The following is a 25,670-nucleotide window of genomic DNA, read 5'->3' on the forward strand; positions in this document are numbered from 1 at the left end:
TTTGACAGTTGACGTTTGACAGGTGAGAGTGTGGTGTTTGCGCAGGTCAGCTGAACGAGTGCAGCCACAGACTGGACAAGCTCCAAGGGGAGTTGAAGAGGTTCCAGGGTTATTTGGAAGAAGCCGTCAAGGGTATACAGTCGGGACAAAACAATTCGTTAACGAACTCTCCACGATTGGTGAACGGTTCGAGGCATCACAGAAATTCCGGTGGTAGCGCAGCCGAAGAGGAATCGCTCAGCAGGTCTGCAAGTGACAGTAGCGTCACTAATCCTACTATCAATCATAACAAGCAGTCCGCACCGGGCACGCCACAGCTTAATCATGGGTGGGTGTTGGTGTAGAACGTGTAGTAGGTGCTTGACTAACAATTGTTTTTGACACTAGACGGCGCCACTTGTGGTGGCGTGGTGTAGTGCTTAGTGTGACGTTCGAAATTAGACCAGTTTCGTTTTCGTAAACGTAAAATTTATTACAACACAGCATAAGTACTGTTGCAACTGAATTTTTTATTGAAAACGTGTCTAGCACTGGTTTTGGATTATCGCCGAATCCAAAAGAATTATTGATTGACATGATTTGGTACTTGTTCATCTTTCCACATGTTTTCATTTAGTATTTGCTATAATTCATTTATGCAAAAGAAACGGGTCTTTTCAGTGAATTCTTGTTTGAGGTTTAGCCAATACTATTTTCAAGCTCAAATATCAAGAAAAAAAAATTGGATTACAAAACAGTGGTCTTGCATAAAAAAGATTCTGGAAATATTTTGCTTGGGAAATTAACTTGTGTAACTATATCTAGTAATTTTTTTTTGTTGTGATTTAAACTTTCATTATTAGACAAAGATCGCATTTTCCGTAATTTATAGGAGGTTTGTCAAAAATGTTTGTATTTTAGGTTAACTATCGCAAAGTAAGATCATATTAATGTTGGAAGAGCTTTTTGAGACTTACTGATAGATTTTGTCCATTTTACTCGCTGAAGTTACGAAAACAATTAAAAATACACTGTTTTGTTTGTTTCGTAATTATTTTTTTGCACTTATCCTTATCAAACAAAGTGCCATTAAATTCACTGACGTTTTCAAAATTTTGTTTTGTTGCCAACATAAAAAAAAGTACTAAAAACTAAAATATTTCAATTTTGCAGTAATTTAATACAACAAAAATAAAATCCCTTTAAGTTATTTTTGTCCTTGTCTGTCCCTTTTTAAATATTCTTTTATAACAAAAAAATTAATGAGTTTTGTCCTACTGAACGAACTACGCAAATTCATCGGTTTGTTGTATTTTCTTCTTTTGTATTGGATACCTCGTTCCGTTTGGTTATGTGAATTTGCAATATTATACTCAATTTCATATAAATGTGCATCTAAGCAAGCCATGAAAATCTGATTTTCTGTTGGTAATAAAGCTAAAGCTAGTGACTTTGACTTTCAAAGTTGCTTGCTCTGCGCGAATCCGATTTGACTAATTTTTCAGTTTTTGTCCATTTTAACATTGCTGATTTCAAAAGCAATGTTACGTCTTTTTACTGATAAAATTAAAGTAATTCTTATTTGTTTTTGTCTTTGTATTTTTACCAAGTAAAGATTTATTGGACATGACCTTCATATATAAGTGCGACTTTTGTAATGTAACTAAATTAAAGGTGCTTTTACAAATGCACAGCTCACTTGATGAACATTTATATGAAATCAATTATATATATACACATGATAATCAATACGATGATAAAATTCACGCGAAAAATGTCACCCATGCAGCGCCGTCGAATTTAATTAAAATGCCATTGTGATGCTCTCATACGCGAACAATTGATTCCTGGCATCATTAGTTATTATTACTATTCTCCCATTCTCCAGTGTAAATAGTGCAAAATTTTGGTGACATCTGTCAAAATGTCAAATATCGAAAAACGTCAAATGAGATCGTGTGAACATGAAAACAGTAGAATTTGTATGTAAAGCGCAACAATACCTAATGAGAGCATGTAAATGGAATTGCAGTAACTTTCGAGTATATAAAATTGGTTCAATGTCTCCGTTAACAATGATCAAAGTCGCCAACCAGATAAACCAAAAGTACTAGAAATAACTCTGCCAAGCTCTAATGGACACATTGTAATGAACCGGAGTTTATTTGTACTGACACATAGCGTATTTTAGTTGAATTGCTAGTTACTTTCAAGAGACTCGCAACATGTTGGCAATAATTTCAATAGCTTGAAGATGATACAGACAGACAGGTGCTATTTGTGTCCATTTTCCTTGTCTAAGATTGTATTAAATTAATTTTGACAAAACATGTTTATATGATACTGAGTAGAAAGCAAAGACATTATTGTTATAATGAACTGGAGTTATTACTCTAGCCGTAATGAAAGAATTGGCCTTTTTTTGAATAAAATCCGAGATAACTTAAGTTTGACGAAGTGTCAACAAAATGTCAATTGTCAAGGGATCTTTTTAAATTGTTCATTTCATCATAATAAGGCAAGAATAATTTTATTAACTAAATAATTTTGCTTTAATACCTATAACTCACGTCTCATTTCAACACTAAAATTTGACAGAACATAATGACAATTAATGTCATACAATACGTTAAAGTCCGTTTCACACTAGATCACTTTTCCAAGTGTGCAAGAATGATATTAACGATCAAGATTAATGCTCGCCGCTGTAGTTGAGATTTTGTAGTTTTACCACTGCACAAAATGTAAATAGATACAATCTAGCAAAAAAAAAAAGAATAAAATTGTAGCGTCACGGATTCACGCTTCTTTGTAGCTTTTTACGTTAAAATCAATTTTATTTTTCCAATTGGATACACGTTAGTTTGTTTTATTTATATGTCACTTTACATTTTGACATAGTTGTTCAAACAGTCCCGAAAGTGGATTGGGTACGTCGCACACATCGTTGCCGGGAGTGGACTCAGATCCCGACCAGTACGACGGACATCCGGCAGATCCCGAAACCGAGTATTACGAAGCTGACCTGCTGGCCCCGATGGGTATCTGCAAAGCATTATATCCATTCGAAGGTACTCGCTCCTCTAGCTCCCAATCGACAATTGTTTTCATCGGCGTTTTCTCTCTCATTTTAGCCACCAGCGAAGGTAGCATACCCATGGCTCAAGACGAAGAGTTACATCTGATCGAGGAGGACCAAGGAGATGGTTGGACTCGAGTGCGGAGGATGCACGGCGAGTTCGAGGAGGGTTTCGTTCCGACTTCTTACATAGAAACGACCTTGTTCAACAAATAAATTGTTCAATTGTAGGCTCTTGTGTGAATAGTTTGGAAAATTTAAAAAAATATATTTTTATATTTTATTTATGTTTTGAGACATTATTCATTTATTTATGTTCTACTTAGGTATTCTTATTGGATCTTGTAATAAATAATCAAAAAAGATTGCTCAGTCATTTTGGTTCAATCAAAGTAAGTCGTACACCACACAAGAACTCGTCGTCATTATTGATTGATTGTAACGTCCATATAGATTATTGCTTCTGCAATATTAAGTTAAGGAGTTCGCTTAGCACAATTAAGTTGTAAGGTGATTTTGCTGCTTTCGGCATTTCTCTTTGTTTCGTTTTTACACTTTTGTAAATTGTAAAGCAGCGATATTGCCCGTTAGTTATTTTGTATATATGCTCATACACTAATATTAGTTCGCTGTGAGAACAATTTAAAGTAAATTGTAATATAAACAAATAGTGGTAATTTTATAACTTTTTTTTTATTACTACATAAATGTCGCGTCGCAGACCCGAGTAAGATAACTCATCTATTCATAATTATAGTTGTGATTAAAACAATATTATTTCCAACAGTTTCTTAATTACTTTAATCATAAATATTTGTGCTATTATACATATATTCCATTGTATTTTTTTAATGAAAATTTCATAAACAAGTTTGTCTTGCAAAGTTGTTAAGGACAAATATATTAGAAATATATGAGAATCGAGGTATAGTTTGTGTGGGGCATGTCCAAACAGGTCGGGCCCGAGCTGGTGCTATTTGCCATATTGGCAGCCGCTTCTGACTTCATATCACGTTCATCATCAACATAGTTCTATATTTGTGTGTTACTTCTTGAGTAAACTTTTCTGCATATCAGTTGATTTAAGCTTGTTGACGTTGTCCTTAATAGCTCTTGCACTTTCATGTCTATGTGAAATTTGGCTAAAATCCCATAACATTAATGTGCATATTATGACTGACTATTGCATTATAAATATCTATACAAATAAGATTTTCTTTTTTTCCGTAGGTTACAACCTTGCCGCCGGAATTAGTCCTCGCAGACGAAAGAATTTTTCTCCAATGTTTCTCGGCCATTTCTTTTCGTTTCTGAATAGGTTGTAAAAGTATAATACTGCGTGGGAAAGACACAACAGAAGAGAAAAACAAACGCCGTACTTACAACAAATATATTGGATAGTGCAGTTCATTTCTAAGATCATTTAACAAAAACGTCAATGTGGCCGGCCGATCATCAAAATACAAAATAATACACGATAGCACCTATCAAATACTGAAAAGTATCAACAATTTTCAATTCAACCGTGATATGCACAATGTGAAAACGTTTTTGTTCAATAAGATTGATTCTAGAAATTATTACGATAATGAGTACAGTACACAGCGGTACAAAAGCTAACAGTTGCACTGGTTAATGCATATATACAGTTGAGTGCCTCAAGCCAGGATAATATTAGGAACGACGTAAAAATCACTGATACAAAGTAAACGTTAAATGCAAAAGGCCGCGTAATTTGGTGCTTATCCTGAGATATATATGTACATTAAACTAATCGTAAAGTATATATAAAATAAGTAAGATAATATTTAATAAATATACAATCGAAACGAGTTTTCGCAGTAAGTGAGAAAATTTATCACAATTTATGTTGGTAGAATGTTCGATACTTTTATTACCGTGTAAATGTAAGTTAGCGTGGCGCACTTACATATTCTTTGGAATAAAGTGGAAATGCACAACCTGAAGTGGTGAATTTTGACCGACAAGCATCAAAAATCAACGCGTTGACCATTATGTACACTATTTATAGAATTCTGTATTACCGACCGAAAAAATTGCAAAATTTTGTTGGACATTGTCGAGGTCTTTTTGTCGTAAATTCGAGTGCACTTCTGGAATGAAAGAGTGCAGATAGCAGCACAACTACTCTCGGTGAATAAATTCGTCACTTTTGTAAAATAAGCAAGAAATTCCAATGAAACAATTCAAATCAAGAATGATTTCCAATTCCAACTTAAACATAATCCCTAGGTCCTACTCATCCGAGGTGTTAATACAGCAGGAAGTTCGATTTTCTGATTGCTTCTTGGTAAGATCCACCGTGTCCGTGTACAAACATTCGTTTTTATCGGCGCGAGTCTCGAGCCTCAGCCAGTGCTGGACCGCCGTCGCGAACGCCTCCTGCACGTTGCTGGCGTTCTTCGCCGACGTCTCTATGCTCGCGGAAATCCCGTTCTCGCCGCACCAAGTCTCCATCTCCACCTGGGACACCTCCCGCTCTTTCGCCTCAACATCAGACTGCAAATTTGCAAATTAAATGACACAACAGGACGCTCCACTCGATTACCTTATTCCCCACAACTATAAACGGGAACTGGACGTTCTCCTTGACGTCGGCGTAGTACAGGAACTCGTTTTTCCACATCTGCAAGTTCCGAAAGCTGTGTTTGTCGTCGACCGCGTACGTCAATATGCAGATGTCGCTGCCTCGGTAGAAGGGCGTTCGGAGTGTCTTGAATCGCTCCTGTCCCGCCGTGTCCCAAATCTGCAAGTCTCAATGTAGAGGGGCCCCCCGGGGGATGGATACTGACCTGCAGGGTGTAGGTTTCGCCGTCGATCTCGATGTCTTTGTTCAGGAACTCCACTCCTATCGTGTGGAACGAGTGCTCGTCGAATTGGTTCGAGACGAATCTGTTCATGAGGCAGCTCTTGCCCACGCCGCCGTCCCCCAGTATGACGACTTTGAGGAGCGTGTTCTTGTTTGTTGGGCGCATGTTGACTCTCGAAGCCATCGCGATTATTGCAACATTATAAACTTGCGGTGGACTTCCCTGCAAGTGATAAACAAAGATTTCACTCGAGTGAGTCACCACTGAACGCCGTGTTTTGAATCGATAAAATCGCAACGTTTCTTACCCAACTCTTGGACTTTGTGCGTTTTTCCTGTCGGTCGGATGATTTTTGGGTTATGGAAAGCTTGACAGGCTGGAACTGTCAATGTGCCAAGTGTCAAACCACGATAAATCAAACGGGTCGAGTGCGTGTCCCTTTGATTGAAACGTGGGCGTCGCTTGGCTCTTTAACCTGTTCAAAATCGGGCGATTATGTAATTTTAATTGTATTGTTTACAATTGTAATAATTGGGGAAACTTCCGTTGTTTGTGTTTTTTGAATGTTGGCGGTCGTGTCGAGTGACAGTTGGTCGTGTAGGTGGCGCTGCGCGTCGATTTTTAATTTCCATTGTTTTTACAGACGATTGTGAATTGACCATTTTTTGTATTCGTTTTTACATTTGGAGAACGTTGGAGTTGTGTTAGAGTCGTCGGTCGTATTTAAGGTTATTCGTGCAATGTGAGATGTCAAACGTCGACTGACAGTGGAAACAAAGTCCTGTTAGCGCATAATTAACGTGGAGTGTGTAAAAATCGGTTGCAGCAATGGTTTTACCTGGGGACGGTGTCAATAAACTCCATTGAAGGTGTGCCGTGCATAAATCGAGTCGTGAAAGTGAAAATTGATATTACCCAACGTCGTCGGTGCTTTCCAAATCTAATTTCGTCGCGGGTCCAGCTGGCCAAGGATGCATTTCCTCACGAAGGGAAGATAAGAGCGGTACGTATGTGTGAGCGTGTTGTGTGCAAAGTATGCAGATTTTTGCCGTCGAACGGCACATTTCCCGTTTAAATGTTAATGGCAGAATAGAAGGTATTTAGATTTCGGCCCAAGGTAAGCATACATAAGTACAGTCATTCACCCAAGCACACCTCTCTCCTCCGGCCTGGCTAAGTAAACGAGTGACAGGTACTCGACTGTACTGTACACGGATTGAAGGTCGCGCCTCGGCCGGTCACGTGACGAACAGGGCCGGCTCAAGGACGTTGCGTTTTCGAGGTGCAATAAACCCATCAGTTCACGAAACAGATAACGATCGGAACGCTACGATGATACTCGACCATTAATTATTCGCACGGACAAAAAAGACGCACAGAAAGGAATCGACGCCAACAGGAAATCCATCCCGTGCTGCGACCTTTGACGTGTCTCGAAAGGTCGCGATGGATGTGACAGCTGTCAATTTTAACGGACCGTTCTCTTTCCAATGTTCCACGTTTGCTCATTTTTTTTTATCAATGGAATGTGTTAGGGGTGTGGCGGAAAAATTTTGTAAATCCTGATTATCCGAGGTAAATTACCTTTTTTGTGTTTGCGGTTTTGACGGGAATGACCTCACTTTTTTGTTGTATTGAACGTCTAATACAGGATGTTCCGCCTCATTTGGCTTATCTACACGGTGAGTCAATGAAAGAGCAACACCTTCGGCCCCTGTGCACTTGTACTAATTTAGTATTTGTACATGAAATATTCGGTTTAATCAAAGTTTAATAAAATTAGGTTAGGTCGAGGTGGATATTACTATTAATTATGCATACATGGTTTTAAAAATAACGTGATGTCGAAAGGATGTTGTGGGTAGAAAGAATTCTATTATAAATCGTATTGTGCTACCTACCTCCATTTTCTCTATTCCGACTCTGGTGTTTGTTATTAGAGTGGGTAAAGCTAATATTTTTATTTTCTAATAACAACTTGAAAATCTTCTAAAAATAGTTGGTTTTATTTTTGAAATGTGGAAATATAAGATTCAAACTCATGCAATTTGTTTTGCAACATTTTTAGAATTTAATAAATCCACAAAAAAGTGTAAAGAAACAATTGGAGATTTAAATAATTACCGAGTAAATCACTGTTATTTTGTGAAATTACACTTGTTTTACGAACACAAAAATCATATCGGTTGTGATGGATTTTATTTTATGTATCATAAAAGGTTGAGTTGGCTATGCTTTTTTTTTCCAAGGGAGCAAAAGAGCCACTTTACTCCCTACAATCAGAGAGTAAAGTTGCTCATTATATAGAGGTCGTGCAAAAATGTGAGGTTTTCGTTGTTCTGGATGTGATTACAAAGTATGTTTTTTTATCCAACGAAAAACAGGTGTTATGAATAATTTAATTCAATGAAAACAATTATGTAGTAACAGAACGTCTTGTTTTTAAAGATTTTAATTTTTTATATTAAGACGAACGATACATTTTTTCTATTAGGTAGCTCAACAGAAAGTATCAATCAATATAAAATATGGTATTTCCTCTCTAGAGAGTAAAAGTAAAAACGTCGGGTTGTCATATCTAAAACGTTTAAAATACAAATGAGTCATTTGTAATTATAAGATTTATTTAAAAAAAAATCACAATATGTATATTAATACCAATCCTGCGGCATTATTTAAAACGATTTCAGGTATTTTATTTTCGCCAACGATGCTCTTAACTTGGAATATGATTTCAAAGTTTTCCACTGACTTGGAAAATAATCCAAAATCACTTGTTTGTTTTTTTTTTGACATTTACTTCCTAGTCCATCTTTTACAAAAAGTCAGATTTGATTTCATCCCTCTCTCTAGATTTTTTTGGGTAATACATCAAAATGCCTCTAGCCTCTTCGAAGGCATTCTGGAGAATCCTTAAAAATTCGTAAAAACGAGACACAACCAACGAGGATAAAACGTGACCTGGGTAACGGCAAATGTGCTTACTCCTATGTTCTGATTTTAAGAAAATATACTATGTTCTAGTTTTTTTTTTTTTAATCAAGACAAGGAAAATGATTATGCTCGTGATTATGTATACCTTTGGAGTAACATTTCTGTCCTTGGCTCATTCTTCTCTCACGGAAGGAAATGATACACTTTTCTCCTTTGTTATACAGATACGTGACTATGTACATATGTACTTTATCATTACATATTTTTTTTTATACAAACTGTCAAAGCACTAAATATTTAAAGATCTTTCTTATTTTCCATTATAATCTCCCTGTATTTATCATTATCACACATTCGCATTCCTTGATGCTGAATCTATTATAGAACATAATTAATTTTTTAGGCACCCTCAATGAAAAATGTAATTTTATGTATTCCCATGTGGACGAGAAGTAACTCTTTTTCGGACGCACTTTTCTTACCATGGACCGTGGCGCCATCTATTGGTCTGTTTAGTAAGTTAACAACGAAACCGACAAAACCGAGTAAACCGACTGAAAACAAATGAATATTTGACAATTAAATTTAACCCAAGTATTTTATTTGGCCGAAAAAGTGTTGTATCGTTTATTTCTGGTGCTTATTTTGTGCAAAATAAGAAAATGAACGTTCATACAATCGATAGCAACAGCGTGATGAAGAAATGTCTAATACAACAGCCAAAGTGATGTCTAATACGCCGCCGGACATCGCAGGTGATAATCGCAATAATTGTCCTGTCACCATGAATGTTGTAAATAAGTAATTTTATTGCAAATAATATTTTTCTCGTTTGGTTGGCAAGCTGATAAAAGACATTATTTATAAAAAATTGTTAATATGCATTCATGAATGTACCTATCTATTTGAAAAAAGTAGATACAAAATAAATTTGTAATTTTTCCAATGGTGTTTTTTTTTCTTTGTATTTCGTGCGGTCGCCAAAAAAATTTAATGTGCACTTCGGACAAAAAGTGCGCCTGTTTTCAAGTCTCGGCTACGCCTCGACTAGAAAATCCAGACTCGGACAAAAAAGATGCAGATAAAAACGAATTTTGACTGGTTTGGTTATAAGTTGCAGCACGATGGTCTGTAAAATCTATAATAATTAATAACAATTGTCACAGCAAAATTTCAAACTCTATGCAGTATGTCGTCTTGTCCACACCTCTGTTAAAAAAAATTAACAATATCATTTTTGTTTGGTGAGTGATCGCCGTCTCCAGTGAGTGGAACTCTCCTGAACGGACACCCAGATACGGTATTAATCTACCATAACGTAGCTACAAACAATAGCCTTTACAACAATTGTGCACTAATGACTAGAAAAATTCTTAAGTGTGGTTAAAAAACAATGTTGCTGCGTGGGCGACTCCTCTTACTTGGTCTTTCTTTGATGGTACTTTTTTCACAATAGCGCACAACCATCATCACGCCTTAAAACTGGCTACCATCTCGTTTTATTGAAGACCCATTTGTTCAGTTTTTTTTTTGTAGCGAAAGCTTTTAAGCGCGAGCTTTTACAAGGAATTTAGATGTTGAGAACAATGAAACAATTATCTACGTTGCTTTTTTGCAGCATCTGTATCGAAGCTATACATATTTAAATTTAATCCTTAGCAGAATAATTATTCTTAAAATTACCACATATGATACTTAAGATCACAGATATCTGCAGTGTTGTAACACTACTCGGATAGAAACTGGAAGCGAATGCGTCACAGTATGATAAAAAAGAAGTCACGGCATTGAGGCCGGATTTATTTAACATTACGGATATTTCTATTAAGTAGTGATAATTCCTTTGGAAGTACAATTTTTTGTAAGTTATGAAGTTAATGGAACGCCCGCGGTCACCCATCCAAACACTGACCTCGACCAACATTGCTTAACGCTATTTTAAGAACAATTTTTTGACCTTCCCTTTTTTATCTTATCTATCGTGCATTGTTTGAAATACGTAAGTGTTGATTAATATTAATAGAAATGATGCACCAGGAACACAGAACAGCTTCTGACGAGGGGTTCAAGGAAGTTTGTAACTTCATAAAAAAGCAATTAAAATACTGTTACTTGTTAATAAATCCGTAACATCGTAAACTAAACTGAATTGAAATGACTAAGAAATACATTCTGTGTAGCACAAAGCAATTTGTTGGAAGATCAAAACTGACCAGTCCGAAACTGAGAATGTTGCAATCCAGAAGTTCGCCGATTTACAAAAGTAGCGGAAATTTCACCCAACTTTGATATTTAAATGATGCAGAACAACACGATACTAATTGTTGGTGCATGTTTACATTTGTAGATAATTATTTGATTGACGTTTACCATATTTAGTTTTAATTGATTTCATTTTACGGTATTGTCTGCACAAGTCTTGTTAATTTGATTGCATGACTAAATTGTAAAATATGTAATAGAATCATATGAAGTACAATTTGTTCGTGTTAAATACGTCAAGATCATATCAAGCAGGTATGTCAGTGACTACATATCTATTATTAATTCCAATGCCATTTTTCTAGCACCGTACTTTCTTTCGATTTTGCTATTTATTACAGTCACTTGCTAATTTTGCTGTAATTATTTTAAATTACCAAACTTATTTTCCGCTCTTGCCATAATTTCCTGTTCAGTTTCTTTTTTTTTCGTTTAATTCAGGAGAAGGTTGACGCGTTGACGGTTATGTGCAAATGTATGTATTAGAGACAAGGTGTTTTTTTTTTTTAATAATGCAACCAAAAATAGTCGAAATTCACCTCGTCTGACAGACGAAAATGTCAATTTTGAGATTTACAAGTCATATTTTATTTTAAGGTCAACACTGAAGTAGTAAAATCATCTGAATAAATTATGCAATATCAAACGTGTGTGATCAGCCAATGAGAGCGCTTGCTTTCATCCAATCGAAAAAGTTTATCGCGATAAAAACGTCCTACTACACCTGTCAAAAGTGATTAATTGTGTACTGCTCCTGTCAGATTCTCAAATTGTTTTTAATAACTGTATTATAAATAAGCCATTAACGTTAAAGTTTGTATTTTGGGATTAATCTTGCCAAAAATAACACGACCTAATTTTTTAAATCTGATAAATTTTCCCACTTTTCACATTTTTGCTTTAGACAATTTACTCGTCGATATTTGGTCATTTTTATTCGAAGGTTAAAACCCTCGAGCTAAAGCTCTCGGGCCTAACCAGAATAAAAATGCTCAAATTCAACTCGTAAAATTGTCACAGCAAAAAGTTTTCGTAAAATTGAAAAATTTATCCGATAAAAAAATTAGGTCTTGTTATTTTACCTTCGAGAAATTCATCGAGTGGGTGTGAAAAACAAATGATTTAAAAACGTATGGCTCAACTTGAATGATCAGGGCGTGTAAATGACCTTACGATGCTTGCAATGATCGAAGATCAAAAATGGTTTTGCTTCCTATGTGAATGAGTCACCGTTTACTACATTTGACTGTGTTAAATATCACGCTAATTCAGAAATTCAGCACGTTTTCGATGCTTTTGTTTTTCACGACCGCTCTTGATCATACATTTTTTCAAACATACAGTATATCACACGATTTTTTGTTGGGTTAATTTTTTTATGGTACTAATGCACTTCATAAGTACTGTTGAATTCCTTTAAATTTATCTATTCCTTCTTTTTGAAAAAAAAAAAGAAATAAAACAAAATACAGGAAAGCTGAGGAAGAGAATCCTTTTACTCTTTACTTAATTTTGTTCGTTTTTTATTGATTCTGTCCAAAACGAAGCAAACTAGGACCAACCTGGCAGGTATGTCATTTTTCTGGCACAACAGGTTGTCCAGGTGTTTCGGTTATGCTGAAAATATTCATTGTTTTCGTTTAGTTATTTATTATTTATGTAAATCGGGGCCATCAACTTTGTTGTTATTCAAGCAACAACAATAAATAGTAAACAGTCTACGCTTCCCTATGCAAATGTATTGGTATTTAATTAAAAAAGTTACGTCATTTTCTGGCCATATTACAATTTTTGATGTGTCTGTGTCTAGATTATAAATGAATAACGTACGTTATCCACATGGTGTTTCTACCTGGCACTCTATTCGATATCAGGCTATTAAATTTTTTTTCAGACAATTTGATACAAATTGTCATAAATTGCTTTGTCTACAGGGTGGTCCTTGTAAATGTATAGCGTCATATGGTTCAGTAAGTATTATTCACGTAGCGATAGACATTGTATATTTTGTTTTGCATTAAAATAAAAATAAATTATTTTTTTAATTCTGATGAATCACCTGACCTGAATCCAATTGAGTACACGTGGGACGAGGTAAAGAGACAAATTAAGGATAGGAAGTTTTTCCACAAATAAGAATTACATACATAATTGAAAAGATTCAACCAGATTCAGATAATTTGTCATAAAAGCCTGCAGGAGTCGTTTAATTTGTGCGACACGCGCCACTGTACATCTGAAAATCGAAGTTGAAATGTCGTTTTCGGCGTAACCGCCAGGTGGTCGAAAAACCGTTAACAACCCATTGTGCCGGTGGTAATTGCGGAGTAGCACTTTTCGAAGGGGTAGCAACGAATTAAGAGTACAAGAGCTTTATCAAATCGACTGCAATGAGCGTTCATTGTGCGAATTGGAATGAAAACTCTTCGCCCGATGGCGGTCTTTGAACTCGAAAAACCGCCACACTCCGGTGGCATGTGGAAAACGATCGAGGAGTATCTTTTGATCGCGCCAGTTCTTTATTATTTTTTTCCAACGGGAACAACAAAAAGTTAACGCATAATGACGGTCGGGTGTTTTTACCTGGTCCCGCTTCATAGGGAAAGATTCGTGTGGTATGATAATAATTCCGTCCGAAGCATTTCCGTTCGGTTATTTTTTTAATATCTGTGTTAATATCCATTTTCCTTTTCCGTGAGAATATACATACATGCGTTTCGGTCGAATTGCGTAGGTATTTTTTTGAACGTCGGTTAACATCCTGTCATATTAGTTCCGGAGTGACAGTTTTTGATTTAACATTTTATGCGTCATTGTGGTGCAGACGCAGTTGGCCATGAGCATACACACCAGCCTTTAGATTTAGTTACAAAAAAAAAATAACTAAACAGCAATTTTGACAGTTTGAGGTTATGATCTAACAGAAATGACAAGCAAAGTATAAATGTGAATACATTTCTGTTTAGTCGATGGAAAAATCAGTTCATTCATAGAGAACGAACTGAACATATCAGTAAAAATTTAATCACATGGGGAGAAATAACAATTGTTTATAATAATAATCACCAAATTCTGTGACGTTGCGAGATGTTTTTTGGTTAAGCGTTATTTATTAAGGTAACGAATGTCAAAAAAAAGAAGTCATAAAGCGTTCGTTCTTGACCTTGACGTTTTTTTTTTTTGTCAGCTGAAATGTAAACCAAAAAACCCTAAAATTACTAGAGACGGCCGTACTGCCAACTTAAATTTGAATTTTCAGGGCCAACTGCGTCGACAACAATTTTCAAATCTAATGTAGGTTCTGCCAGTTAAAAACTATTTCTTTTTCATCAAAACTATCTTTTATCTTATTTTTTTACCAAAAAAATCGATTTTTTCATGTCGGCGTGTCTAATAAAAAATAAGGGTGAACTTTGACGTACGGTTTCCCTTTTTCTACTTTCACTAATCTTTTCTTTCGTCTCTATATTTTTTCATTGTATCAGACAACTTTCTACATCCTATATGAGTATGCGATAAAGAACACCATATTTTGCGAATAATCTGAAAATAATTGATTTTTTAAACTTTCTAATCATTATCACATTTATATTAATTTCCAAATCAGCTTCAAACCAAATTTTAGACAAAATTAAAAACATTTCTTTGTCTGACACCTGACACCTTCGTGTTACGGTGTCATATTTTTTGGAAACTTTTCTTCCATTTTTTGTAATATTTGTGATAGCCGCAATCTTGGCAACAGTGTCAAACGTGCACGAGAAAAAGTGTAGGTCGAATTTTTCTTGGCGGTGTTTTTTGCCGCCAGTTGATCAATATTTATGCATTTTTTGCCGCCTCTTTCATAACCACGCTAGCGCAACAAATCGTTCCAACGTAATCATCGTGTGATTATTGATCAAGATCGAGGAACGCGAACGCCCTCTAATCAACGGGGCCACGTACGCCACTGAACTGTACACGGTGTGACTTCGAAAATCCGGAAAGAACACAGACGAGGAGATATTTTTAGATTGGAAACGAGATGGACACTTAATTGTTAAACCAGTAAAAAATAATTGCCTGTCAAATTTGCAATAAAAAAATTGATGTCACATTTTTCCGAGAAGCGGGTGAAAGTAGAAACTTAGATATGTTGTTGACGTATTGTTTTCATTTAGCCAAGTTGTATTTAAGAGAGTCGTAGAATTTTACTGCAGTCTATGAGGAGATTCTTTGAAATTTTGACGCCGGTTTTGCGGTTTTCGATACAGATTAAATTTTTCTTTTTTGATGAAGAAGATCTGCATAAAATGAATTCAAATTTTGCGGTAACCAAGTCGTGTACAAAACTTCTAGGACGCACCGTAGCATGGGTCATATTAGACCCCGGTTGTATTAATAATGAAAAATAATAATCAAATAATATTGTGATTGGGAATAAGAAACCAAATACTTGAACTATGGTCCACACAAAATTGTCTTTCGCATTTGATGTATGGGTCTTATGTGACCCCATGTTCTCGTTGGGGACTTTGGAAAGTAATACATTAGTGAAAAATATTTTTTTACGTTCGTGTTTTCTCTCCATTCCCTTAAAAGATAAGTGTTTTTATAAATGTATTTTTAATTTGTAATTCTACGATGTTACCAACAATAGGGAATTTCCAATTGTTTTAAGATATGAAGTTGCTAATAAGAGGACCTGACTTCACTAAAGCAAATAAAACGTTTTTACGTGATTAATTAATTTCATTTGCTCATTTTTAGATTCTGAAAGACGAAATAGTCAAATTCGTTTGTTTTCACATTTTGCAAAATAATTTCCCTGTTTTTTCATGTAGCATCACATATTTATTTTAGTTTTAAGTGTTGACGATTTTAAGGACTTTTAGATTTTAATGTATTTGAAATATGTCGTTTAATAAAGTTGTCTTCCCGAAGTGTTACCGGAATTGCCATAAAATTTAAATTTCTACGCTGGACGTTACTATTGTCAGTTGAAATTTATTAACTCCCACAAAAAGTTCATAAATCAAGTCGACCAAACGAATTGAAAAAACAAAATCGTCTACGATTGGATTATTATTACTGTTGGGTGTTTGAAATCACAAAATTATAATTCACAAATTGTGAAATTTTTATTTTCATCGATAAATGATATATTTTGAAACTGTCAAATTTAATAATTTATAACGAAACATTTTTTGATCAAGATACCACATGAAAAAATATTCAAATTTTGATGAACAAAAATTAATTTCTCAAGAAGATATTTATCTTCAAGCGGTCCTAATTCGCGCCTTTATGTATCTCGTTAGAACCAAAGCAAACTTTAGACTTTAGAAAACTTTATGGTAATTGTTCACTTTAACTACTTCTGGAATTTTCGCGTTTTTTCTGGCTAGACAGCCTCAGGGAGTTCTCCTAGATCGTGTCCCACCATTCAAACCTTGTGCAAATGCCTTTTTTTCCCTCTCTTGTTGTGTTTCAAGGTCGCGTCAAGGTCGCGCCAAGTCTTAGTATAACTAAAGGGTAAGGAAAATTTTCATTTGCACAAGGTTTGACTGGTGGGAAACGATCTAGGAGGACGCCCTGAGGCTGTCTAGCCAGAAAAAACGCGAAAATTCCAGAAGTAGTTAAAGTGAACAATTACCAACTTTATTATTGAACCTTCAAGTACCTACTAATAATATTGCAACAAAAGAATTAGGAATTGCTGGTGTCTTAAAATTTGAAAATTGTAAGTTCATGTCCCATTTTTTTTGTGATCCACTTGAAGATAAAATAGTGTGTGTATATCATTGAGAGTAGAAGGTCTTTTTGTGCTTCGCCCAGTTGTCGACCTCGATTTCGTCTCGGTCTTCAATCTCTGTGCTTAGCACAAAAAGACTCACTTCTACTCTTAGTGATATAATCTACTATTTTCATTGTTTGTGTAATTTTGTGTGGTGAAATGCTGTATCGAGGGTCATTTCTTTTACGACTTTATGGTACTATTATAGACATAAAATCTGTTTATTTTTAAATTACTTTGGTATTATTCGTAATAAAAAAAATTAAATTTACGTAAATTATGGTAATTTTACTGTACATTCGGTGTTTATGTCATTACTTTATTACAAAATGTAAATTGATAATTTATAATACATACCCAAATTGAGCCAAGAAAGATTGCATCCAAAACATATACCTATGCGAATATAATTATTATATGAGGGCTGAATTAGTAAAGTAGATTAAAACTTTTTCCGAAAAATATTTTAAAAGGTTTTAATGTTCTCCGTAAAGAGGTTTGTTTGATGTTTTCTATTTTTTTTTTCGGTTCATAATAAAATGAGGTGATTTTAAAAATCGTATCAATATAAAAAAAATATGTATTGGTGTCGCGATCACCTAGTGGAGAAACGCCCGAGCACGCGGCGACCTTCTCCAACCCCACGGAGCGGCGCGACCCTCCGTCCGCCGCCGCTGCCGCCTTTCTCACATCGCTCTCCGGCTCTGTTACACCGACAAAGAACCCGAGAGGGCCAGCTGAGTGTTGCACGCGGCCGCGATAACCCGTCGTCAGGTTGATGTGCGCCAAACAGGTAGTAGCGGTCGCGTAGTGGTACCCGAGACACCGACAGTCGTCGCGAGAACCTCCTCGCCGCCGCCGTCGCCGCACACACATCGCCGCGCGCCGTCTACCGGCGTCGTCGCCGTCGCCATCGTGCCTTGGTGGTCGTCGTGTCGCCTCAGTTTCGGGCCGACGACGTCGATAGTTCTCCTACCGGAGCGAGCGCCATCATCATCATCCATCGCGGTGCCGTTGTACTTGATTCGCCGAATGACCTTGAGGTTGGACACGTGACCAAGGGCCTTGACCTTACTCCCCACCACGACCACGACCGAAGTATGTATAGTCGTTCTGTCTCTCTCCAATGAACGATTTCGTTTCGCACTTACGAGTACGCATCCTACGTAACCTATCTATCAATCGAATCTGCTTTCTTATCTTTATTGTTGCATCTGGTAACGTCTGGGATTAAGTGGAATTGGGGCGAAATTCGGTAATTTATCGTTGTGTAAACGAGAGCCGGGGCAGGACCGTACTCGGATTGTTCTGTTCAATGAAAATTACGGTTCTACCTGAGAGAAAACCTGATGAACGGACTGAGTTTTACAATATCATTTATAAAAGTGAAATAATATATTCATAAGTACATATTAATGTAATCGTTCAAACAAAAATATTTTGAAATACATACATATCTACATAATTTATGGTTTTAATATGATTATAGGAACTGTACAGTTTGTCGTTTCTTATCAGTTTAATAACATTAGTGTTGTATATATTTTTTTAAATAATGACTACAAATTAAAACATTTTAACATAGAAAAATGTATTGTAGATCACAGAGTAAAAGTAAACACAGCCAAACTGTTTTTTAATATCACAGGAATAAATAGATTTTTTTTTAATGTCTGACGGGATTACTTATGTATTTTTTTTAAATTTTGACAGTATTATATTAGTTATATGTATTACCAATTTGAAATGTATACAGGGTGGCTCAAAATTCGCGGAACAACTCAATGGGGCAATGTCAAGTCATGTTGGAAAATTATGAGAAAAATAATAAATAAATACCGTTCACGTTTTTTTGGCATAATGGGAGGCCATGATTTATTTTTTTAAGGTTGGATACACTGATTTCCGTCACTAAAGTGCCTGACATGCGGACCTGTCAAAATGAACATAACATGTTGCTGGATTTCCCGCGATGTCTGGGGATTCTTCTATTGCAAATTAGGAAAACTGACAACAACGCTATTTATAACCTCAAATTTAAAAAAACATAACCTAATTCAACACACAGCTTTACAACCAAATTAAGTGCTAAATTTACATGACCTCCAATTATGCCAAAACAACGTAAATGCATTTTAAATTCTATATATTTTAGATTTGAAAATGTGGGGGCTCAAAAAGTGCAGCTTTGATTTCGTTTATTTTCAATATTAAAAAAGATTTTGACCGTTTCTTTTTTTACTTGCCAGTGGTATAACAACTTTGAATAATTTTGATCAGGTTTGGAATTATTTACTTCATTATTTATAACATTTCCAAGAAGTGAATTATGTCGGTTTTACCTGAAATTACATATGGCAACATGGTCTTGATTGTTGTTTTTTTTCCATGGATACAGTTGGTTGCAAAAAAAAAACGGGAAACGAAAATTTTCCTATTATAAATTTGATTTTGTCCATTTGTCAATTAATTGTCTACTTGACAATACCTATCAAATAATTGAAAAAAATGTCATTGCATTTTGACGTTAATTGTACGAATCCCTCGTAAGTAGGTTTCACACTTTGAAAAAATCGTAAAAATGTGTCAATTTTATTCTGACAGTTCCCCTTTTTTTTGCAACCAACTGTACAAAAAAAAAACTAATATTTTGCAGATGATTGGAATAAATCGAATGTTTTTAAATGTTGCCACATTTAATATAACAAATACATAGGTCCATATCCTGTACAAAAAAGAACGTTTTTTTTTTTACATTTTTCCTGATATTGTAATGACAACTTAACAACGTGCGGCTAAGCTGTTCCGCGAATTTTGGGACATTCTGTATATAGAATATCTCTACGAAGTACGAACCTAGAAGGCCCATGGCTTGTTTGGTTACATTTTTTCGCTTTCTGTTCTGTTTTTCTCTTTTGTTCTGCATCCGATAATTCCAATCTCTCTTTTAAGACTTCCTGTACCAATTTCAAGCAAATTAATTAAATATTGTTGATCCGGCTGCGCCCCAGTAAATTTTATCCTTATCTTTACCTAGATCTTCATCTTGATCTTAATTTATTTTTTTTTCTATCCCATTTCGTTGTTAGAAAATTTAACTGTGATTACGCTGCTGTCAAAATGTTTCAAACAGGTACAATCTCAAATGACACCGTGATGTGTGAACCTGAAATTTGAAATATTTTTTATAGTGTATCTAAAATGCGTGTGTTAATTTTAACACGTAACAGAGCTTTTTTCTATTTGAATTTTTTACGTAAAAGCGTCACAAATTAGCCATCAAAATGGGTAAGGCGAAAATTTTCTGCGAAAAAGGTTACAATGTTATAGAGATATTTTCATATTTGATGGCGGAAACAAAAGACTGAGAATTGTCACAAATTTGTATTGTCAGTGTCAAATTTCTCAAAGACGTTCGTGATTTCGACAGAAATGCTGCAAATTGGCAATAAGAAAGTTATTCATCGTCGAACTAGAGACAAAATTTGTAATACGTTTGATTATATGAGAATAACTTTTCCTTTTGAACCACTGACAAAAATTGGTTTCCTTAGAATTTATTTTTTCAATCAATTTAGCGAAAATTTAAATTTACCTAGACATTCCTTTTTACGGCGTTTATGAGAAATTTGACACTGACAATACATTTTCGTGACATTTCTCAGTCTTTTGTTTCCGCCACCAAATATGAAAATACCTCTAGGAAAAATGAAATGATAAAAATTAAAATTCTTATGGTTACAAAAAAATAGAGACTAGTTAATAACACAAAACGATTCGTTTGGTAAAAATTGGGGGGAAAAATCTTGGAAAAGTTTAGCGAATTTTGCAAAATGTTATAGAGAAAAGATTCATAAATTGGCGAGTTCTTTCTTCTGGTTAAAATTAACACAAATGTTTCAAATACACCCTGTATACAACGTACGTAAATTGGTCCATTTATTTATTTTATTTGAGTGTATATTTTTCGTGCTGAATCATTCCTAAACTAAATTTAGCATACTGAAATGTATTTCCTGGAGATCTCGGTTCAGAAAGAAAGAAGGAAATTACTGAAAATTGCTAAATTGGAGCTTTAGAACCTTTACAGCGTTAATACAATACAATTTGATTCCATCTCTTGATTCCAAGTTGTTGCGCCTTCTGGCTCTATGGATCTTGTAGACCCCATTCAATTTTTCTATTTTTGAAGGTTGAATAATCTTATATTTTAACAGGATAATACGCTTTCCAACATGACAAGAATAATTTAAGCAAGAGAAACGTGCTGCAGATTTTTTATTCTGTCTTCGAATGTAGATTTGAAATATAATTGATGAAACTTAAATAATAGAACTTGAGGCTTGCATAATTTGTTTTTGGAAATCTCAACAAACCCACTCGACAAGTTCCAATTTTGTGATTCTGGGTATTATATCTTAGATACGTAAAAATTCCTATCTCATAAAATTTTATTGGTAAGTACACTGTCCCGGGCAGTGAACTTTATTTGTCACAGTGATATTTTCACACCGTAAATTTTTTGGTGTTTATTGTACGTAGGTACACCTTCGATTTACTTTTAAAGTCATTCAGACAACACCTCGAGCAATGTCCTTAACTTTTATTCCGACATCAAAAGTCACTGCTTTCATTTCGATTGCAAACTGCCAAAGCATTCTTCGAAAAAGTGTTGAAACACGACGAACCACTTGCTCCATTCATCGGCGCAGAAACTGAAAGAATCTACAGATGAGAGAGATTCATTATTAATGTTATTATTATTGTGCGTGGTGTGGTGCCGGTCTTAGTGGCGCGCTGACGCAATACATCCGATTGAAAATGTACCTTCACTGGTGGATTTTCGACTGGAACTCCTAAGGCCGCCGCCACACTTCCTCGAAGCGTCGGACCACCCGTACACGCGACACACCTTGTGTGTTTTAGGAAAAACTATGAGTCAGATCGTTCGAATTAATTATTATCTTCATAATAATAATTATGACAATCCAGTTTTAAATGAGCGTGTAGTTAAAGAGGTTTTTTTTTTGTTGTGTTGTTGTGCCGGAGCGGTAAATGAGTTCACAGCTAAACCTATCGATTGGAAACACATTATCCAGGTGGAAAAAAACAAAAGGCAAGCGCGCATTCCATTGCAAAAGTTAACGACAATTATGTGCAGCTCGCAAAGTCGAGGTTATCGGAGATTGCCGCCGCGCGGTAGAGAACGTACAGGTAAAAAAAATCACCTCATGGATACATTATCGATGTAAAAATGGAGTCCGTCATGAGAGTGGTGGTGCGACACGGCGGTGCAGCGTGACAACACACGCCACATCCTCGTTCGGTGCAGCAAGGACGTCTCTCCCGGTGAACTTTCGGCAGACGATGATCGAGCGTCGACCGTTCGTGCGGACGGCTTTCGGCATCCGAGCTATTTCCAATAACGAAGAAGGTAAAAATAAGCTGCCCGAACCCCGGATTATTGCGGTTCAAGTAACCTAATCGGATTCATGGTGATGTGAGAGGCGGCCGCAGATCCGCATTCTAATTGAAGTAAACCGGCTCGTGATATTAAGAAAAATTATAACTCAAATTGTTGCTAAATGTCTGATTAATTCCAAAGTGGGACTATCTAACCTCGGATATCTGCGTGAAAAGGATGTGACGGCGCGGTTCGAATTCCGACCGAACGAAGTCCTTGCAGGACCGAAGGAAATTCGATTGCGCAAGAAGAAGTGCCAACGGTAAAAATAGAGCAGAAAGTCGATTCGTGAAGCAGATTGTTTCGGAGCGGCCTCATCAAACAGCGGTCGTTGCATCGATGAATATATTAAACTAGATATTATTAAAATTCCTCCGGTCCTGGTTATTTGTTTTGTACCTGGTGCATTCGTTCACCTCTTTCTTGAAAGAGAAACTTCACAAGGCAAGTGCACCCGACACTTTCTTGCCGACCATAAATCTTAATTACGATCCAGTTAGTTGAACCACTGTGAGGTAATTCGTGTCTTAGATTTTTATTTCTACCAGTTGTAGTCACAGTTTTGCGTGATGACATGGACAAATCTTGTACAGTTTGTTGAAAACTGACGGAGGTTTGTTCGTCTCTTGCAAATATCCTGGGAACTAAGAGATCGTGTCATCCACGTCAGCCAGATGTTCTCAAGAAAAAAAGCGTTTTTGACAATTTTTTAACTGCCAATCGTCACTTTCTAAATTCGATTGATTTGAAATTAGTACGATTTATCAAAACCAGTACCCAAGTGGAATTGCAGAGGTACTTTGCAGTAATGGTAGAAGCCCTAGGGGCTTTCCGATTCCTGTTTACAAATTTCTCTAAACAAAAAACAGCAATTACAAAAAAATAACAATAAACCGTTTTATTCCTATTCCCCACCCCTTTCCTTCTCTGTTCTTTCCCTTCCCTTCGCTTCCTCAAAGCTCTCTTTTCTATTCTGAATTTTTCTACTCCTTCCCATGGTTCTTCGTTCACTATTCCGTAATCTATCACTGTTTCCTCCCTGCTAATTAATGGGTCCATTCCCCTTCTTCGTCCCCTTGTTTGTACCCCTTCAACACTTCCCATGCATTTTCTTCGATCCATTTCATCAGTCTCTTCTCTGCATTTTCCACCTTGTTTTTGGATTGTCTTTTCCTATCCCTCTCCTCTTCCCAATTTCTTGCTCCTCTTTCTCATATTCTCCCGTTGAAATCCCCTCCCATGAGCATACATTGGTCCCTGTTTTCTTTTATTGCGTCTTCGACACCTCTTCTTGTTGTCTTCACTTCTTTACTGTATATTGTCATTATTTTCCACCATTTATTATTGCCTATGCGAATTTTTCTTTCCATGCATTCTTCTTCTCCCTTTTCTTGTCGCTTTTCTTTAATCCCGAATTTTACCCCTGTTATTATTCCCCCAGTAGCTCTTCCTTTTTCTTTTCTATTTTTACCCCTTTGTACTCTTTCGGTAGCGACTTTTCCCTTTCCCTTTCTGCTTCTTTTCCGCTTTCCGTTTTCTTCGTTCATCTACCTTTTTATTGACCTTCTCTTTATACCTTTTCTCGCCGATTCGTCTTCTCATTTTTTCTTCTTCTAAAAATGTTTCTTCAGTTTCTCCTCTCTCATCCCAATTAAACCATTCCCCGTTTATCTGTATCTTCCTGTATCCTATTTTCACCACATTTCCTTTATCTCTCTCTTCTCTAGCCACCTGTCTTAACTTCTTTTGTGTTTTGTTTTCTCACCTTTTCTTTCCTTCAACTTACTCTTATTTAGCATAATGTTCTCCTTCTGCTCCCAACTTTTCTATTTTTTTTTATTTATTCTAAATGCTTCCTTTGCGTTCAGTTTCACCCCTATCTCCCTTTCTAACCATTCTTCCACCCCCTTCTCTATATTTCCTTTTATTCTTTATCCAAACCCCAGTACCTAAGTGGAATCGCAGAGGTCCTTTTCAGTAATAAATAAACGTGTCTTTACGGTCAGTTTTAAGCGAGAAGAAGAAAAGAAATAGAACATTCTGTGGAAGATGAAGAAGAATATTTGTTGTGTCAAAAAAAAAGGAAACATAACGAATTGGCATAAAATATCGTGCGTTCATTTAAATTTATTTTCAAAGTAGGCGTTGAAGAGTCGATTGTGAACGCACTACGGATTGCAGATCACGAATCAGCTGTTTAAATCTAACCTCACTGTTTGCGTTGTTTTTTTGCATGATAATGAAATAATTTGATAAAGAGTGCTTTGACTAATTTGAGGAACGTATGTCTGTCATAATGTTACATTTAGCTTCGTGGCAAAGTTTCTGTCATCAATACTTCGTTCAGATGAACAAGCCAAAAACACTATCACAAATTTGGGGTTAAACTTGACAACACTGACAGTAGCGAGACTTGATAAGCCACAAATTACAACATGCTGGAAATAATAGTTATTTTCATATGATTGGCGCTGTCGGATCACTTTTCAGATTTGAAGCACGAGGCGTTGGCCGAGTGATGCAAAACAGGCCATTTATGACAAAGCGCTCACGTCAGATTCTTTGATTTTATTATTTACCACTTACTAAATTATTTAAGCTCTTTTGTATTGATCCGTTTAAAAAAGCAGAACACGAGCGAGTATCACTCACAGTCTAAATTAGAAAACGCGAGATGTTTTGTTCATCCTGTTTACGGTTAGTTAGGAATCACCTTCAACTTTCTGGTGAGCAATAGCAATTAAAGGTGTATCCACTTTCGTTTAAGAATTTTTTCGCAATTCGCATTTTGAACAACACCAACAGCAGCAGCGCATCTACTACCATAAGAGCATTCGCATTTTCTCCTCTCCGATCCCATATACCAAAACCAGCTGTTCTCGGCGATTTTAATCGTCGCAATTAAAATGGCAATGTGCACCTGGCCTAAGCAAACAGCCGACCGCATTATTAAACGGTTTTGATAAATTGATAGAGTCGCGTTTTTATCCCTCCTACGAAGATACTCTTTTTTTTTCGCGTGATCGGCGCAGAGCTTGCGAAACCATCTCCTCCTGGACCGAAGGAACGGTGGAATGCGAGTATTGTTGATGCGAATCAAGTTGAGTGTCCGTCCGCCGGCGGCCTCGGCGGATGTTTTCCTGATGTGATGCCCTCTCCATATGTATAATTAGCATGTTTAATAAGAGGCCGTGGTCGACCTTCCGAGGACACAGACGGTGAACGAGAATCGTCGTTTGGTAACACATCGTTGTACGTCGGAGGTGATAATCACCGCATTCACTTTGCTTCTGCAAGATGTGCCAAATGGATCACGGTAGCTCTTGCAGGACATCTATTGCCGAA

The 25,670-nt window shown here is 36.1% G+C and overlaps 3 protein-coding genes across 10 annotated transcripts in view; 2 read left to right on the plus strand and 1 right to left on the minus strand.

Moving 5' to 3' along the window:
• Cip4 (formin-binding protein 1-like Cip4) overlaps positions 1 to 4,268 on the plus strand; it is a 58,648-nt gene extending 54,380 nt beyond the window's left edge. For 4 of the 7 annotated variants that reach the window (XM_069057085.1, XM_069057088.1, XM_069057091.1 and 1 more), the window contains 3 exons: positions 46 to 328; positions 2,881 to 3,050; positions 3,114 to 4,268. In XM_069057085.1, coding sequence (XP_068913186.1) covers positions 46 to 328; positions 2,881 to 3,050; positions 3,114 to 3,274 — 614 coding nt within the window. In that variant the 3' untranslated portion in view covers positions 3,275 to 4,268. The remainder of the gene's footprint in view (positions 1 to 45; positions 329 to 2,880; positions 3,051 to 3,113) is intronic. The other 3 variants (XM_069057086.1, XM_069057090.1, XM_069057089.1) reach the window with 3 other exon arrangements.
• Positions 4,269 to 4,434: 166 nt separating this feature from the next.
• Positions 4,435 to 6,350, minus strand: Rab9 (RAS oncogene family member Rab9). The gene is made up of 4 exons (XM_069057095.1): positions 6,197 to 6,350; positions 5,872 to 6,111; positions 5,628 to 5,825; positions 4,435 to 5,578 (listed from the first exon to the last, which is right to left on the minus strand). The coding sequence occupies exons 2-4, from the start codon at positions 6,070 to 6,072 to the stop codon at positions 5,315 to 5,317; spliced, it is 663 nt and encodes a 220-aa protein (XP_068913196.1). The 5' UTR covers positions 6,073 to 6,111; positions 6,197 to 6,350; the 3' UTR covers positions 4,435 to 5,314.
• A 220-nt stretch (positions 6,351 to 6,570) lies between these two features.
• Hr39 (Nuclear hormone receptor FTZ-F1 beta) overlaps positions 6,571 to 25,670 on the plus strand; it is a 48,781-nt gene continuing 29,681 nt past the window's right edge. Inside the window, exon 1 of one of the 2 annotated variants that reach the window (XM_069057083.1) lies at positions 6,571 to 6,892. The gene's annotated coding sequence lies outside the window, so the exon portion shown is untranslated. Of the gene's footprint in view, positions 6,893 to 17,593; positions 17,960 to 25,670 lie in introns of those variants that run through there. The other variant, XM_069057084.1, reaches the window with a different exon arrangement.

Source organism: Tenebrio molitor, chromosome 8 (genome assembly GCF_963966145.1).
Source record: "Tenebrio molitor chromosome 8, icTenMoli1.1, whole genome shotgun sequence".
NCBI lineage: Eukaryota > Metazoa > Arthropoda > Insecta > Coleoptera > Tenebrionidae > Tenebrio > Tenebrio molitor.

Excerpts from the sequence above, each read along its gene's own strand:
- Rab9 (XM_069057095.1), bottom strand. The coding sequence starts at position 6,072 with ATGGCTTCGAGAGTCAACATGCGCCCAACAAACAAGAACACGCTCCTC. Across the intron at positions 5,826-5,871 it reads GCGAAACCTACACCCTGCAG|ATTTGGGACACGGCGGGACA; the intron begins GTCAGTATCCAT and ends TGAGACTTGCAG. Across the intron at positions 5,579-5,627 it reads TTATAGTTGTGGGGAATAAG|TCTGATGTTGAGGCGAAAGA; the intron begins GTAATCGAGTGG and ends GCAAATTTGCAG.